The sequence below is a fragment of the Ochotona curzoniae genome, unplaced genomic scaffold, assembly GCF_017591425.1.
Source record: "Ochotona curzoniae isolate NIBS_2020 unplaced genomic scaffold, NIBS_Ocur_1.0 contig_66, whole genome shotgun sequence".
In the NCBI taxonomy this organism is placed as follows: domain Eukaryota; kingdom Metazoa; phylum Chordata; class Mammalia; order Lagomorpha; family Ochotonidae; genus Ochotona; species Ochotona curzoniae.
Window position 1 is genome coordinate 10,754,501 of NW_024466512.1, and position 17,764 is coordinate 10,772,264.

At 44.8% G+C, this 17,764-nt stretch overlaps 1 protein-coding gene across 2 annotated transcripts in view; it reads left to right on the forward strand.

The window, feature by feature from the left end:
* The window catches only part of GFRA1 (GDNF family receptor alpha 1), a 190,303-nt gene that overhangs the window by 120,523 nt on the left and 52,016 nt on the right, over positions 1–17,764 (forward strand). For both annotated transcript variants that reach the window (XM_040991781.1, XM_040991780.1), the window contains exon 5: positions 16,229–16,565. In XM_040991781.1, the coding sequence (XP_040847715.1) occupies positions 16,229–16,565 (337 nt within the window). The remainder of the gene's footprint in view (positions 1–16,228; positions 16,566–17,764) is intronic.

Here is a 17,764-nt window from a genome sequence, read left to right on the forward strand (position 1 = left end):
CCCGCACCGTCCACTGAGATGTACACGAGGGATGACTGATTGTCATGCAACGTCAGTGAAATCTGTAGGTGAGCATCAGTCACTGTTTCAGACACGTTAGTTTCAAGTGGAAGCACTCAATTATAGACCAGAGGTTTTATTGCTACATTATTACCGTCATACTATTAGGTTTTCAGCAGTAGCATTCTGTTTGATCGATCCGTGCCAGGACATTGATGGATAGCTTTGTTCTTCAGATGTCAAATATGTGGGACTTGTATGCTTTATGTATTTACTGACACACTAACCTGCAGATTCCTGTCCCCATGTGCAGTGTGCAGTCTTAGCAGGTGATTGTGATTCTATTCCTGGAGCACCTGCGTGTGCAGAACTTGTAATCACATTTGTAATTGGCTTTCGGCTCCCTGTCAGTTACAGGCGCACTCCTGCACTACTAACACTTGAAAGGAGTCTTCGTGACATGGGGGACCTCTCTCTCATTGGTGTCAACGAATAGATTTAGACATTTGATGTTGGCAGGTCTTTCTCACGTGTAGACACCTCTCTGGTAGTGACTTGCTGGGGTATAGGTTTGACTTCCAGAACGTGGGCTCTGACCACTCAGAACGTGCTCAGAACGTGCTTTTTGACCACTCATTCCCAAGGCCACATTTAATTTTCAGTTGTCTAGAAATGTGTTTCTAAGCTCAAATATCTAAGTAGCTTGAAGCTAGTCAATCATCATTTTACGCTCCAGACATCACTAAATATAGATAGTCCCGTGAAAAATGTTAAACAGGACTTCTCATGTGAACTCGTTGGCGGGCTCATGGAAGAAAATAATGGTGGATATGTTTTCAGTAGAATCTTACAAGTTCTGACCTCTGGCTTTAAAGATCAGGTGTCCTACACCATAAGCCACCTGGAAAACAGGCAAAAGACTCCTCCAGCAACAAGTCACCTGGACTTGCAGCTTGGTTTCATTCAAGAGATGTTTTGGAAGGTACACTCTGGTTGCTGGAAACTGTCAGCTGTCTGCCTGGGTCACGCCAGACCCCACGGGCACCTCCATGTTCCTGCAATGGGAACCCTCTACTACCATTTTTTCAACCATAGGAACTTGTCCAGTGATCTTGGGTGGCTTCATGATCTCAGGCTCCAGGGAGGGCTTGGCCCAGGCTTTCCTGCTAATAGAAGCAGTTCTCGACATTCAGGGGACCTTCTCAGGAGCGCTTTACCAGGTGGTGTTTAAGGCCAAAGGAGAAGAGGCTGATTCGTATCCGTGTGTGGCCGGAGCATGTCCAGGGCCCTGGCTTTGTGTGGTTCTCCCTCGATGCACAGCCTCATGCAGCAGGGCAGTCCCACTGCAAGGCAGAAGTCATTGGCTGCCTTTTTGTCTTTCTCAGTGGAAGGGACCGCATGGCTGGCCCTGCTTTCTGCTTTCGCCTCTGAGTGCCCCAGCAGGGGCGACCCTACTCCGGTGAGTCCCTGGCTTTAGCCCAGCTGCTGTGCCCGTGTCGTTCCGATCTCTTCAGTCATGGAGCTGATAGAATCATCTTGACTCCAACACTCACATTCAGTTTCAGCCTCACCCCAGGTCAAATGCAGCTATTCAAGGGAGCATTTTTTTTCCTTTTTTTTTTTTTTTTTTAATTGGAAAGGCGGATATACAGAGAGGAGAGACAGAGAGGAAGATCTTCCTCAAGTGAGCTGCAACGGCCAGTGCTGTGCCAATCCGAAGCTGGGAACCAGGAACTTCTTCCAGGTCTCCCACATGGGTGCAGGGTCCCAAAGCTTTGGGCTGTCCTCGACTGCTTTCCCAGGCCACAGGCAGGGAGCTGGATGGGAAGCGGGGCTGCCGGGATCAGAACCGGCGCCCATATGGGACCCCGGGCGTGCAAGGTGAGGACCTTAACCACTGTGCCACCGCGCCGGGCCCTTTTCTTTTCTTTTTAAAGATGCATTTATTTTGATTGGAAATGCAGTTCAGATTTGCAGAGACACACACAGAAAGGTCCTCTCTCCACTGGTTCTGTCTTCAAGTGGCCACAATCAGAAACTAGGATCCAGGAGCTTCCTCCAGGTCTCCCATGTGAGTGCAGGGTCCCAGGGCCTTGGGACGTCCTCCACTTCTTTCCTGGGCCACAAGCAGGGAGCTGGGATGCTAACAAACACCCATATGAGACCCCAGCACGTGCAAGACAAGGTTTCAGTCACTAGGCTGTTGTGCTGGGTCCTAAGTGGGCATTTTTCATTAAAGTAAATAAAGCCCCGGCTATGCACAAGTTCAGATCTCTATAAGAAAAGGTGCATTTGGAAACTTGAAGGAGTTTCTGGCAGACCACATGCATTTTGCTTTTTACAGGGCACTTTGCTGGTTAGAAATACCAGGTTCCAGAGGCTGCTGTTCACATGTAATTCTGGGTGCTGCGTTTTCACCCAACATACTTGTGTGAGAAAAACTTGAGGCAAGTTAGGTTTTGTAAGCACCCTGCCTCAACAGACTTATAACATCCCATGGACAGGAGCCGGGCACTTCGCATTGGGGCTTGGTGCCCAACACCGTGAGGATCTCGCAGCATTTATCCTGCAATTCCTGTGGGAGACAGAGCCACCGATTAAGTTGCAAAAGCAGCATGGAGGTCTCAGCGGAGGAATTTTAATGTAAAAATTCCCAGATTGAAGCTTAATCCTTGAACCAACTGGTGTAGTCCTTCACATGGGGCGGGGGAGGGGCGGGAAATCTCAGAAGGGCAAATGTGTTGAATGCATTCGGAACCAATTTAAAGCTCCAAACAAAATGAGCAGAAAAAATTGCCAACACTTCCTTAAAATGCAGCCCCAAGGCTCACTGAGGCATGCAGATGGATGGGCACACACACCTTGCTGCTTGCTGTGCAGGCTTCCCCGTGCAGCTCAGGGGAGGCCATGAGGAGATGGGGCATGTGTGTGTGTATGTGAGAGAGAGAGAGAAGAGGTCCTACTATGTGTTTGTAACCCAGCTTGGGAGTAAATGTGGTGGTGCCACCTGGTCAGTCCAGTATAGTTCTCCTTCATAAGTAAATGACTGTGAAATGCGGCAATGAAACGAATTGTCCACTAAAGGTATCTCTGAAAGACCTGATCATATTCCTGATCAGAACCAACTAGAAAACCACAAGGTGGGTAGTAAAAGGGAAAGATTTGAACCTAAAGCAGATCAGTAAATTCCAACTTTGATTATGGCAAGTATTGGGAACTTGTAAAAGCAAATCCTCAGAGGGTGCTAGGCTTGGGCACTGCTTGCAGGAGTCAGCCTTTGGAACACTTAAAGCTTGTTTAAAAGAGTAGGCATTTTAGAGCTGGGCATTTGGAGCAGCAGTTGAGATCCCACATGGGACACCCACCATCTCCAAGTCCAGCTCCTGCTGGGAAGCAGATGGTCTACCCGTGTGGAGGATCTGAGAGGAGCCTGGCTTCAGGCTGACCCAGACCTCAGGGTTGCAGCCATTAGGGGAATGAACCAGCAGATGGAAGATGTGGCTGTACATGAAAATAACACAAAAAGATGATGATGATATGTAAAGTCTTCACTAGGCAAAGTTTAGTTAACTTACCTGGACAGCAAGCACCTTCTTCAAAGAAACGAAACATTGAAAACATGGGTGTTTAACTCGGAGTCCTCATCTTTTACTACCTTGGGTGGGGTGTTCTTATTCCCCCTGCCCCTGTTGTTGGAGTGCAGCTGGGCTTACCCTGGGCTTCCCGGCTCTAGCGGTGTCTCTCCTCGAAACTGGCCTTAGCCGTGGCTCCAGTCCTTTGTGGGTCCTTTATGAAAGCACGCTCTGTAAATGCGGAGTGCAGCCATTGTTTCTCCTGCAGTTTTTGTTTATCTTCCCCAAAGAAACCATTGAGCTGTAGTGCATGAGTGATGGTTGCAGGGCTGCAGTGAAGGTAAAAGCCACTGCAGGTGGAGTGGCTTAATGGGGTACTAATTGAGAAGCAGGTGAAGGCAAATAGGTAGCACAGCAGGCATGTAAATAGGCTCCTGGGAGGAGAGGCATTGAATTTTATGCTCTTTAACTAAAAATAAAGAGCTGATATTTAGCTTATCTGCGCTGAAATCCACACTGTGAGGACCCTGACAACCGCGACATCGTCGATGATTCATTATTATCTCAGCATCATCCATGCTACTTAATGGGATCTTCACTCTCTTCATTTGTCTTGGTTGCACTGCATTCCTGGACTCTAGAACGCATCCTTGCGGTTCTCTCTATGTGCGGTTTTGTGGGCTGTGTGGTAGGAGTGGCATTTGGATGGCCAACCTGCCTGCTGGCTGCTTCCTGGTCTTCCCCACCGTAGGAAGAGCTCGGTGGACGTGCAGTGTGTGGCTGGATGATGGGCCTTCCAGGAGCTGTGCATGGATAGGGATGCTCTTGGGGTAGTCACTGGATGAGCACGACACTCCCGCGTTTGGGAATGAGCACTCGGGTGTTTATGCCGAATACAGCTTTCCAAGAAGGTTGCTTCGGATTCATTTCAGAACCAATTTGCAAACTACCTCTATAATAAAACTATTGTGTAGAAGAGGGAGTCTTCAAAAAGTGTATGGGGAATGTATCACAGAATACTGTGCATGATTTTCACTTTTTTTTTTCTGTAACCATATAAGCTAATCTTTGCATTCCATTTTTTCTGAAAACTTTTGGAAGCACTCTTATATTTTTACCCTATGTTCCATCCCACTAATTTTGTTCAGAATCATCATTTATTTAATCTACTGGTTTGGCTCTTAAAATTCACTTCCAGTGAAGAGACTTGCTGTTGCTCAGAGTGGCCTAAGGAACACGCTTCAGATACCCTGAAGACACCTTTGCTGTGATGTCCAGAGTGATGGCAGCCTCCTTGGGATGTGTGTCTAGCATCACAGTGTGGCTCACACTTGGACATTTCCATGCCTGCTAATTTAAAAGGGCAGCAAGGTGCAGTTAAGGATCACTTTTTATTTAGGTAATAAAAAAATTGTGATAGCAAGTCACCCATATTTCTGTTGCAGCTAGTCTTCTCCACTCTGTTAGCGGAGAGTGAAGGGGACCTGGTTACTTTGCTGGGAAGCTGGCCCACATTGGTTGTTTTCTCTGGGGAGAAGTAGTGCTGGGTTTTGAAGACGTGTTTAGCCTTTTACTGTTGAAGTTGTTGGAGCTTGTGTCGGCTGAATATTAGTGGAGCTACAGTTTGTATACCGTAAAATGAATTAGGTTTATATTATCATGCAGATCTTTTCCTGTGGTTGCTGTGCTCATTAATTTTACTGCTAATGAGATGTAAGCAATTAAATACCTTTAATTAATGAAAATTGGACAAAAGCAAGGGATGTTCTTTATATCTTCATTAAAATGGGGAAATGTCTGCAGAGCTCACTGTGATTTTTCTCTGTAGAAGGACCACAAATCTGAGCTACATTTCTGGTCCAGAGAAAGCCATTCCAAGATTGGTTTGGAAATTTAAAGGCAGATATTTAAATGTCACAAAGAGGACGTGAATTTGGGGGAAAAGATACCCAGAAGTGAGAGCTAGTCCTGGATGTAATAGTGAATTTCATGGTTGGCGATGGTACAGAATAGTTCTGTTAGCTGTCGCTAGGCCCTGAACACATAATTAGATTATTAAAAATGGCCTGTCTTAGACTATTACTAAATTGAAATCCAATTATGCTTTCATGATTTTGCTGAAAAATATTTAGCTGTTTTGTTTGAGTCCTAGAGGATCATTTCCTCCTTGCATCAGCATTTGCACAGGTCACAATGCATTCTCCAAACAAATCCAACCTCAATTATCTTGGAATCAATCTTACATCAGATAAAATATAGTTTAATGAGCATTTTTTATGTCTAATATCATAATTGCTCTTCTCCATACTCGAGGAATTAAAAGATAGCAATGGAAGTGTTTGCGAAAGATTTTCCTAATGGGATGCATGCATATTTTAGAAATAACTAAATTGTGCCATCTTAATATGTAGAAAGGCATTATGCTCAAATATGTGCCTGAGTGTGCTACAAGGCAAAACTCAGTTTGGTTTTCAGTAATTGGCCCTGGAGCTGTAATAAAGCAGTTGTTTGCAAAGAGATGGGCTCAGAAATTTCATGCACTCCTGCAGTGTAGATTTAAATGCTAAGTTAAATATTTATGAACCCGAGATTTTTATAATTGATCATTGTATGATTTATACAGTGTAATTATAATTAGGTTGAAAGAGATTTTCAAAAGCCAGTTTCCTGGTAGCTGAGGCCATTAAATAATGCTAAGCTGCCAAAACAAAAATTAGATGGGAATCCAGCCACCAAGTCCTAAATGCCTGTCCCCACATCTGATGCTCAATGAGGCCCCACACCTTACCAGGCGTCTCCGCTGGACCACTGCCTCCTGCATCCCCAGCGATCATTTTTCATGCCTTTTTTTAAAAAACCTAGTTGAATGTAAACAAATAGAAAACTTGAGAGATCCAATGTATAATCAAAGGAAGAGGTGGAGGAGGTTGGGGAGGTTAATTAAAAATGTAATGATTCCATTTGCTGAGACAGCACTATTAATCACCGAGCAGCAGCCGGCATGTGACTTGCACATACTTACAGAAGACATCTAATTTCTGAAGGTATGGAAGGTGGGAGGGGCCGAGTGGTGTGTTGCCATCAAGTGACAGCACGTGCAATACGGAAGTGGGAGACCTAATGGATGAGGCTAGCCCATGGCTTCTGATGAACACTGCGAACTGACTTCACAGAGGGATTACTTCCAAATTCACAGGCATTCAAAATAATTCAGTCACTGTGAGCCCCAGAGGAAATGTGGTTATGGCTGTAGGCTTAATGTAGTTGTGTAAGGTGTGAAAAACAGAACCAGGAGGAAATTCATCACTGTGTAATTTAATGCTCTGAAAAGCTGTGTGACTGACAACATGGGTATTGTAAATGTAATTTTGAGCACCCTCGCTGGAAAAAGCCACACTCTTGGTGGATCAGTTACAAGGGTCACAACCTGTTGGATCGGATTTGCCATCTGATCCACGTGGCCATCAGAAGATTGGCCTGTCCACTGACACTTCCGGAACAGCTGGCTTGCTGCTGTGAGGTTCTTGGAACCTCTTTGTCAGTGTTTATTTGCTGGGATAACACATTAGAGGGAGCCTGTTAGAAGAAGCATGATAGTCATGTTAACATGGTAATTCTGGCTAAAAGAAAGCAGAAACAAGTTGTGGATTCGGTGATGTGGTCCTAAAAACCAAGACAGATCAGTAACCAGCAATGGGTAATTCTTCGTAAACAGCATTCTCGGTGTCTCTTGAATTTTGTTTAATGAATCACGGCCCATGCAGACCATTCAGGTTTTAATACATTTAACTTTTTTATTTTATCACGTAATCTAGAGAAATTGATTCCTAGTGGCTTGCATTTTTCTTGTTTCTTTCTGGATAACTTCCGCTGGGTAGCTGGCTCCGGTGTTTGCCAGTAACAGTGACGTTTTCTAAATGTAAATGACAAGGAGCTGTGCCACAATGACTTGGCTCTTTGGTACAGTGTGGGGATTGTGTCTGGGAGGAAGGCAGAGGAGTTTGGAATCTGAACGCTTCTCGCCATGCCCTCCCTCCCTGACACCTCCATCTTCTGGTGTGGGAAGGATCCTTCTGTATGTGCTCAGCTGAAATTGTCCATCCCTCCTTAGAGGCACAAACAACTGGGAAGCCGTAGGACCTCTGGGGAGGGTTTACTGTGCTGTCCCTTCTAATCAGGTTGTATCCAAAATACATGCAGTTGCCATCAGAAAATGCAAATTGTGTTGTAATCGACTTGGAGGCAGCCTTGTTCACAAAAGCAGGAATCGAGGCCCACAGAAGGCAAGTTGACTTGTAGGAAGACACTCTGATGCTCAGACCACATCTCAAGCTCTCTGCTGCCTCCCTGACTCCTAAATACATTGCAATTTAAGCAGCATGTGGTCCTTTGAATTTCGTGTTCTGGGATCGGGCAGGGCTGATTGCAATGAAAATCATATGTCTCATGCCCCAGAAAACTAGAACTAGTGGGGCAGCTGTGATCCCATCAACAGGGGTTGAAGTTCTGATGGAGGAGATGATGCCAAGGAACCACAGGGAATGCATAAGTCGAAGGGAGAGAATGGTGACAAGGCAGGGCTCTGAGAATACTGCCCATTCAGCTGGCATTGCAGCCACTCCACCAAGTTAGAGATGGCTAACAGTAAGTGCAGGTACAGTGGCATTTATTAGCACTGTGTCCTGAAAGGAGCTGGGAGAGCTGTGGCGAGGCTGCCAAAAGTCTTTCCCCATTGGCAAGAAGACAGTGGCTGCCAGGCATGCCCCTACCCTTCAGCGCCAGGTGATAGAGTGCCCGGCTCACTCGTCCCTCTCCCACCTCTGCCCTCTGGTCCTTGAGGAAGTGGCTTTGTGCACCTGTCGAATGGCCGTGAGGAATCTGTTTTCTTAGCGGGTGGAAACAGTTGGAGTTTGTGTGTCCAGAGATTCCAGGGTGTGTTTGAACCTGCTTTCAGCAGGACATGTAGCTTGGCAGCTTGGCAGAGTTGTGGTGACTGTATGAGGAACTGAGAAGGGAGGCGAGGGTTGGGCAGGGCAATGCTCTGAGCCACTTGCCATGTCATCTGAGCCATTGCCAGTATGAAGCTCTGAAGCAGTCACGAGACATGCATGAATTTTTCCCCCAATTTTTAAACTCTTTTTAAATATTTATTTTTATTGGAAAAGCAGATTTAAAGAAAGGAGAGATAAATCTTCCATCTGCTGGTTCACTCCCCAGTTGACTGCCATGGTCAAAGCTGAGCTGATCTGAAGCCAGGAGCCAGGAGCTTCTTTTGGGTCTCCCATGTAGCTGCAGGATCCCAAGGCTTTGGGCCATCCTCTACTGCTTTCCCTGGCTGGATGGGAAGCATGTATGGAAAGATATTGATATCTGCATTTTGAAAACTTAGAGGGTTGGGTAGATGGCCATCATTAGACAACCACATCAAAAGGTAAAGTTAACGTGCTGAGGCTGAAAACTGTAAGCTTCTGCATTGTTCTGCATGTTTATAATAAAATGTTGGGGGAAAGGTGGGCATTTGGCTCAGCAATTGGGGCGGCATATCATATGCCTACATTCTTCCTGCAGCCCTGGATATTCTTTTGATTCCAGCTCCCTGCTGCAGCACATCCTGGGAGACAGTAGGTAATAACCGAAGCACTTGGATGCTTGCCATGCCCATCAGATAGCTGGATGGAGTTCCCAGCACCTGGTTTCCGCCTGGCTTATCCCTGCTTGACATGGACATTTGGGGGATGAACCAGCAGATGGGAGATCTGTCCTCTCTCCTTCACTCTCCCTTCCAGATTAAAAAAAAAATAGCATTTAAAAAAAAAAATTTAAGATGGAGGCTAGCACAACAGCTCAGCTGCATAATCCTCTACCTGCGAGCACCGGCCTCTTAGACTGGTGCAGGTTTTTGACCTGACTGCTGCACTTCCCATCCAGTGTCCATTACTCCCTTGGCTTTTTGTTCCCCCCTTGGAGATCATGATTACACATGCACAAGCCTTCAGTGAACCAATCTCCTGAGTTTTGATCCAAACTGCAACTCATGGCTCTAGTAAAGTAACAATACCAGCACTTGGAACTGCTGCCTCCAGCCGGCCAGTTCCCATCGTAGTCAGAGGGAACCACTCTTCTGATTTTTTCATCATGAATTAGTTCAACCTGTTTTAGAATTTCAGTACAAGTATGTGTAACTATATGAGTGCAATGTATCAGGCTTTTTACCTTCATGTTATATCAATCAGTAGCTCATCTGTTTTTTTTTGTTTTTTGTTTTTTTTCTGAGTTGTATTCTTTAAGGAGGATAGAACACTATTTGTCAAATAATCTTCCTGTTGACAAATTTGACAGTGTGCGCTGTCAGTATAGCATCATAATATTCTTATACAAGCTGTTACATGAACGTGGGAGTATGACGTCATTTTTTTTTGATAAATACAGGTGAAATTGCTGAGTTATAGAGTAAGTGTATGTTTATTTTATTGTCTTTAAAGGCTGCCCAACATTTTTTCCCCAAGTGGGTGGAAGGTTTTGTTCTCCCACCAACAAAGTGAGAATTGTGGGGCTGCACTATTTTGCTAGTGTTAGTTGTTATCAGCCTTTGGTTTCAACTATTGTGCTGGCTCTGTGGCATATCTCATCGTGGTTTAATTTTGAAATTTCCTGAGTCGCTAATGATGTTGAGCACTTTTCACGTCCTTATCAGACATTCGTTTGTCTGCTTGTGTGAGGTACCGACATAGTTAGCTCATTTGAAGAAATTGGATTTTCCCCTTTTACTAAGGAGTTTTAAGCCTTCTTCTCATACCATAGACACTAGTCCCTTGTCAGATATATGTTCTATGAAGTTTTTTGTTACTTGGTGTTTCTTCATTTTCTTCATACTGTCTCTCCATGAACAGACATTACATTTTGATGAACCGTTACCAGGTTTTGTCTCTTGTGGCTGTTGCTTGGTGTGATCTGTGTGATCTTGTCTAAGGATGCTTGGCCACTTTCAAGACTCTCTTTCTTCTCCTGAAGGCTGCAACATTCTGGCTTTTAGGTCTAAGTATGTGATTGTCTTGTGTTGCATTGCATATCATGCATGAAAACCAAGACTTTGTTTACACTGATATCCAATTATTCTTGTGCTGTGTGTCGGAGTTTCCTGTCCCATTGAATTGTTTAGGTACTATTATCAAAAACCGAGTGGTTATAGGTATGTGGGTATATTTCTGAGTTCTGTTTCATTTGATTACATTTGTTCCACACCACATTGTCTTGATAGTGGTAACCTTAAGGTAAATTTTGAAATTAATGAAACTCTTCCAGATTTATTCTTGTTTAAATTGCCTTTGCTATTCTGAGTCTGTTGCATTTCCATGTAAATTTTGGCATTTATTTTCCAATTTGAAAATGTATTATAATTTTGAGATAATGGACATCTTATTGTCAGTCTTCTCATCCATGAATATAGTATATTTTTCCAGTTGTTAGGGATTTTAATTTTTTTCAGCATTGAATTTAGTTTTTGGTGTAGATATTTTGCATGTCATTATATTTATTGCTAAGCTCTTTTTTTTAAAATTTTTTGGTACCATGGTTGGGATTTCCATGTTCCACACTCGGGTGCCAAGTTGTCTCCCAAGGTTCTGACTGCAGCTTCTTGCTGACATTGAACCTGGGATGCAGTAATATAGTGGGTTCCTGCCACCTGTCTAGGGGACCTGGATTGAGGTCCAGCTCCTGGCTTTGGGCGTTGGTGATTGTAGGGATTTGGAGAGCACATCCCATGAGTTTTCAAGAAAAGCTTTCTCTGTTGTTTGAAGTAATATGTCTAAGTGATGTGTTTGTTAACTTGGCTTAACCATTGCACTTGTCAAATGTATGCCAAATCATCACACTGTACCCCATTTATATGTTCAGTTGTTATTTGTCGATTAAAAGTAAAACAATAATATTACAAACTCAAGAATTTGAATTTTGGATATTAGCCTTATATGCTTTGACTCTTTTAAAGTAATGTATTCATTCTAGCAGTTGTTTTGCAGATTTTGTAGGGTTTTCCAGGTCATCTTCACATAGAAATTTCTTTCTTTCCCTATGTATCTATATGTTTTGTTTCTCTCATTTGCTTTTAATATGATGTCTGGGATCTCCTATACCCTATTGATTTTATGTATTAGAAATAGGCATCATTCAGGTCTTAGAGAAAAACAGTATTTTATTATGAAACATAATTAAGCTGTATGCTTTTCAAAGCTGTTATTTATTCGAAGGTATTCTAAATTAAAACATTTTTAAAAATTATGTGAGGGACTACAGCAGTATTATAGCTAGATAATTCTCCACCTATGGCTCTGGCATCCCAAATGGGTGCTGTTTTGAGTACCAGCTACACCAGTTTCCATCCAGCTCCCTGCTAATGGCCAGGAAAAATAGAAAAAGAGAACCCAAGGCCTTGGGCCCCTACACCTACCTGAGGGACCCAGAAGAAGCTCCTGTCTCTCAATTGTGTGCCAGCCAGACTCTGGTCATTGCAGCCACAGTGGGGAGTTACTCAGTGGATGGAAGATCTCTCTCCTCGAAGCTTCTCTATAACTCTTTCAAATAAAATAAATAAAGCTTTAAAAAATTACTTGGGAAAGAACAGAGAGCATGCTGTTTCACTCTTTCGTTGCCCTGAAGGACCGAAGCTGAACTGAAGCTGGGAGTCAGGAACTCAAGGACGTGGTCTCTTGAGCAATCACCACTGACTCTCACGCTCTTCATTAGCAGGACGTTGGAGCCTTGGAACCAAGACTGGAGGTGGATATCAAACCGGAACTGTGATAGGAGATCTGGGCACCCTAATGCTGTTTGTAACTATTAGCTCAAACACTCATCCAATATTCTTAATTTGCTGGGCACTAAAAAATCATGAGTGAATATTTAAATATGTTAAATATACTTTCTTCATCTATTAAGATAATCATATGCCTTTCCTCCTATGTTCCATTAATGTGATTCTTTATTGGCCAGTGTCCTATTTCTTGGATGAATTTTCATCTGTCATGTTTCATTCTCTCAACACTGTTAAACACAGTTCCCTAAAATTTGGGGAATGTTTTTCTATCTTTACTCATAAGGAATGTTAGTGTGTTGTTTCCTTTGTCTTTGTTGGATTCTGACATTTCAGTAATGCTAGCCTCATCTACCAAGTTGGAAAGTATCAGAAGTATATTTTGGGTGATGAAAGTCAGAACTCAAAGGAAGTCACATGTTGACCTGTGAAAGAATGAGTTGGTGGTTTTTGACTCTGAAAGTGTACCATGTGGTAGATGCTAGAATTTGTCTCCAGGTCTAACCTAGTGATAAGGAAATACAGCTTTGGTCAGAGATCTGTGTTGATTGACGCAGAGTGAAGCTGCCGTGCCCATCACTAAATGAAGCTAACTGATCAATCGGTTTAGACAAACAATGATTCAGTTTGTTTCACTTTCTACAAAGTTCCTCCTTTAAAATACTGCTTCTCTCTTTTATAGTGTTGACATGTAAACTTAGTATCTTATGCAGTTTTGACTTAAAACAATGAATAGGGTAAATGTTTGGCACAGTGAGTCTGCTGCTTGAGGTGACTGTCTTCCATAACGGAGTACCTGATGCAAGTCCTGGCGGCTCTGCTTCGGATCCCAGCTTCCTGCTCGCAGGCACTCTGGGACGCAGCCATAGGTGCTGATTGGTGGTCTGCCACGCGTGCGGGACCCCTGCGTTGAGATTTCTGTTCCTGATTTCAGCCTGGCCCAGCCCTGATTGCTGTTGGTGTTTGGGAAGTTAACTTGCAGATGAAAGTTATTTGTCTATTTGGCTCTTTCTCTTTCTCTCTTTCAAATACATAAAAATAACTGAAAGTTAACAAGACAGCTCATATCTTTGCAAAGAAAATGTACTCTGGCCAATTTTTAAAAGTTTTTGCATTGTTAAAAGGGCTACTTGCAGAGAAACAGAACATTTCCTGGATGTCTTGTATTCAGTGTTATTATTTTTCTTGTAATGTTATTGGAAACTTACAAACATTTTAATGCTTTTTAAGGCTCGTATTCTTTGCTTTTACACAACTATAAAAGCAGCACACACACACATTAAGCATGAACAAAACTCTGAAAACAATGAAATGCGAGCTAATAGTATTAATTTAATGGAAGGCATGGCATTCATTTGCTGAAACTAGATCTTGGTGCGTACAGTCTGAATATGGTACTGTGTCGCAGCTGGAAGTCTTTGGAGTGTTTCAGGCCTGTGGGTGCCAGGCGATGACTTCATTCTTCGGCCATTCCTCTCCATTTGAACTTACGTGAACTGTCTGTTCGTTTATCACTGGCTGCATCGTTGCAGTGTTTGAGCTGGAGATTGTGAAGTGCCACCTGACACCAGTGCACTTTGTGAATGCGTGTAGTAAAATCATGTCCAGATCAAGATCTGCCTGCAAGGGTCTGTTCCAGATGATGCAGGATACGGTCATGTTAACTTATTTTAGGTTATCATGAAAAAATGCATCAGCTAGAAATGTAGGCAACTGGAGACCTTAAAGAATATAAGTTACGGCCCTCGGGCCCAACAGCACACCAGGAGAAGGCTCCAAGCAGAGAAGGCCGGAAGTATCAGCGAGGCCCAGAGGACCTGATTACCACGTCGGGGCGGGTGGTACATATTTTAGTCCTTGTGTCCTGAGGAGCAGGCTTGGGGAAAGCATGATGGGGAGTTGACCTCAAGTGTGTTTACTAACAACAGGCATGGGCGTGCAGGTACTAGCTTCCTGTGTTACTCACCCACGAAAGGTTGGATACCATGCGTATTGCTGTCCACTTTGTGGGATTCAAATCAGCAAAAATTTGAACACACACACAAAACAACAAAACAAAACAAAAAAACCCACAAAAAAACAGCTTGTGGTGCCAGGCTGTGGGGCAATGATTTCAGATTGTTCAGATTTTTCCTAGGGCTGAATGCATGTTCCATGGTACGAGAAGATTTTTTTTTTTTTTGGCCTGGCTTTGTGTGTTCTTCTGAATTTGCATGAAGTACTCTGTAGGTGGTAAGATAAACAGTTGCTGGGCAGTCTACTGGCCAGCCTAGGCCAGACACTGCACTGCTGGTGTCTAGAACTTGCTCATCTAGCACAGCTGTGTAACTGGATTCCCTGTGAGGAACAGCTCCTCCATGCTTCCGCTGTCCCTACTGCTGACAGTCAGCGTCTCACTACCTGCTTCTGTGCATTTTGGTTATTTTGGATTCCTGGGGTGAGCAGAATCATACAGTCTTTGTGACTGGCTTATGTCACAGAGCACAATGCCCTCAAGTGTTAACGTATGCTGTAGATCACAGCATCTCCCTTTCAAAGACTGAATAACATTCCATGTGTGCGCTAGACAGACAGTGCGTCGCTCTTTCCACCTCCACCCTCCCCACCTAGAACTTCTTTTGCCAGTTGTGCAGCTCCTTACAATTCTCCAGATGTCCCCTGAGGGTCCGTAAAGACCACGAAGGAGAATAATACACATCCACAGAGGAACTGAGGCCTGGGCAGGAGCTGCCTGACCTGTCCACTGCCACAGTTCTCAGGTGCCTGTTGCCTCTTTCCTGTCCTGTGTGGAGGGCCACGTGATGGTCAATCCTCTGGGGCCACCATATCCATTGTCTCTGCAAAATTTTTCATCACTTCCCCACTTTCTGGAAAAGCACTTTACTGGGGGCTGAATTTCATTTTTCCCTCATTCCTCATCTTGTAACTTTGCCTGTTGGGCTTGGTCCTGCCCAGCCCTGCCCGCCACCCTGAAGGCCCCGACTCACCACAGTCCTGCCCTGAATAGCACAGGGCCAGCCTGGCAGAGGAGAACGCTGGCTCCTTGGGCAGCAAGCACAGACGGTAGCATATGCTTTGTGTGATTCTAAAAGCCTGTGGTTTATAAACCCACTGGAGGCCTGTCCAGAATACTAGCTGGCTTTTTCTAATCTGCGGCTTCAATACTCACAGAGCCCACATTTTTGTAAGTGGTGGGTTAAGTGGCAATTGAGGTTTGCAGATTTTTATGTGATTTATTCTGGTTTTCTTCCAATGGCCTGTGAGTTGAAACTTAACTACAGCTACACTATAGTTGCTTCTTCCTGTTTAGAGAGCCTGGCATAATATTTTGTCTTCTGGGCTCAAATAAGCATGTAATTACTCTGTAATCATATAGTAATTAGCATGTACTATATGCATTTATTACATAATTATATTCCTGGAGGATTGCATGGCAATTATACTTGCAGTTAGCATATCATTTTATATACTGTACCATGAACAAGTATATAATTTGTTGCTTTTATCTTTGATCCTGATTTTGGTTTACCAGCCAGGCCCTAGAAATCTACTCTCCTGCTGAATTGTTCGCACATAGTCAGGCGAGTGCCTGAGTTTCGCTGGCTTCACTCACAAGTTCTCCGTGTGCACCTGAGGAATTACATGGGGTTTCTATTGCGCCTGGATTCCCAGTGTGCACACTTCCTCCTTGTCACAAAGCCATTAAGCCATTGGCTGCAAAGCTCACTGCGTTCTAGAGCAGCCAGGGTGGCCTGGCAAATAGCAGGGGCTTAGGGCCAACAGAGCTGCTGTGAGCAACCTGGGGCCGAGCTCGCTGCTCAGACCTGTTTTCTCTGCTTTGCAGTGGAGCACATCTCCAAAGTGAACAACTGCCTGGACGCAGCCAAGGCCTGCAACCTCGATGACACTTGCAAGAAGTACCGGTCTGCGTACATCACGCCGTGCACCACCAGCATGTCCAACGAGGTGTGCAACCGCCGCAAGTGCCACAAGGCCCTGCGGCAGTTCTTTGACAAGGTCCCAGCCAAGCACAGCTATGGGATGCTCTTCTGCTCCTGCCGAGACATCGCCTGCACCGAGCGGAGACGGCAGACCATTGTGCCTGTGTGCTCCTACGAGGAGCGGGAGAAGCCCAACTGCTTGGATTTGCAGGACTCCTGCAAGACGAATTACATCTGCAGGTAAGGCACTGGTGGCTGGCAGCAGCGTGCCATGGTGGTTAGAAGCTTCACCTCCCTGCTCCCCTTCCCTGAGCCTCCATTGGGGCAGAACTGGATGGCAGGCTGGCACACATACCGAGTGGGCCAGGTACTTGCCTCAGGCCTCCAGAGTTTCCCATTTTAACTGGGAAAAGCCTAAGGGAGCTGCGATTGGGAAAATATAACGGTTTCCTGAATGCCCCTCTGGTTGAGCAGGTCACCTGGGTGAGGTACACCTGCAAGGCATCTACTCACCTGGAATCCCAAAGACTTCTGGCAGCTGCCAGGGGCTCAGGAAGCCAGGAGAAGCTTGCCTGGAGATATGGAGGCTCTCAAGCTTCAGGGGCAAATGCACCTCCCCTCCTAGCATGGTGCTGTGGCCAGCCCCGAGGGAAGGAGCCAGCAGAGTTCTGTGCCATTCTGTGGCTGTACAGAATGGGCTTCTCTTGCTCAGCTTTGTTCTAACTCTTAACTTGCCCTGGAAGCACTGCTGAACTTGGGCCATGGTGGAGAATGCCCTCTCCCGTTTCCTTTTGGGCCATTTCTCACTAGATATTTAATATCTGATAGAGTTCAAGAATATGTTCTCTGCAGAAAAGAAGTAGGTGGAATGGAAAGAACAGGTAGCTGTCCACTCTGCTCCACTAACTCCCACTTCCAACACTGGGCCACTGCTGACAGGTTCATGTCTACACTGCCAAAATGTAGGGTTGCACGAGATTGTTGAAGGAAAAGGAGATTCTGCTAAGCAGAAGTTGAGACTCTGTGGAAGAGCCGGCAGGATCCCAGACTGGTGATGGTGACAGTACATTGGGCAACGATTGTATTTGTCCCCAGGCTTACTTAGTGTTAGGCAGGTGCACAAGTTGGTGAGGGTGTGGCTCTTTGCTTGTTTCCTGGTAGAGGCCCCATTTCTAAAGAGCAGAGAGCAGGCAAGTGTCCGATGTGTAGAAGATTCTGATTAGCTGATTTCCGGTCACTCAGGTTGTCTTCCTGCAGAATGGACTGCCCATCTTTCCTTAAGCCAGCTCTGTGAGGAACTAAAGGGAAAGGAATATCATGCATAACCTTCTTGTGTTGAAGGTTTTTCTCACAGCGTGTTCTTCCACCTTGCTCTGCAAATGTTGGGACTGTTTGAGCCAAGGAAGGATGTCGGTGAGCAAGCATCCTCCTGACATGGC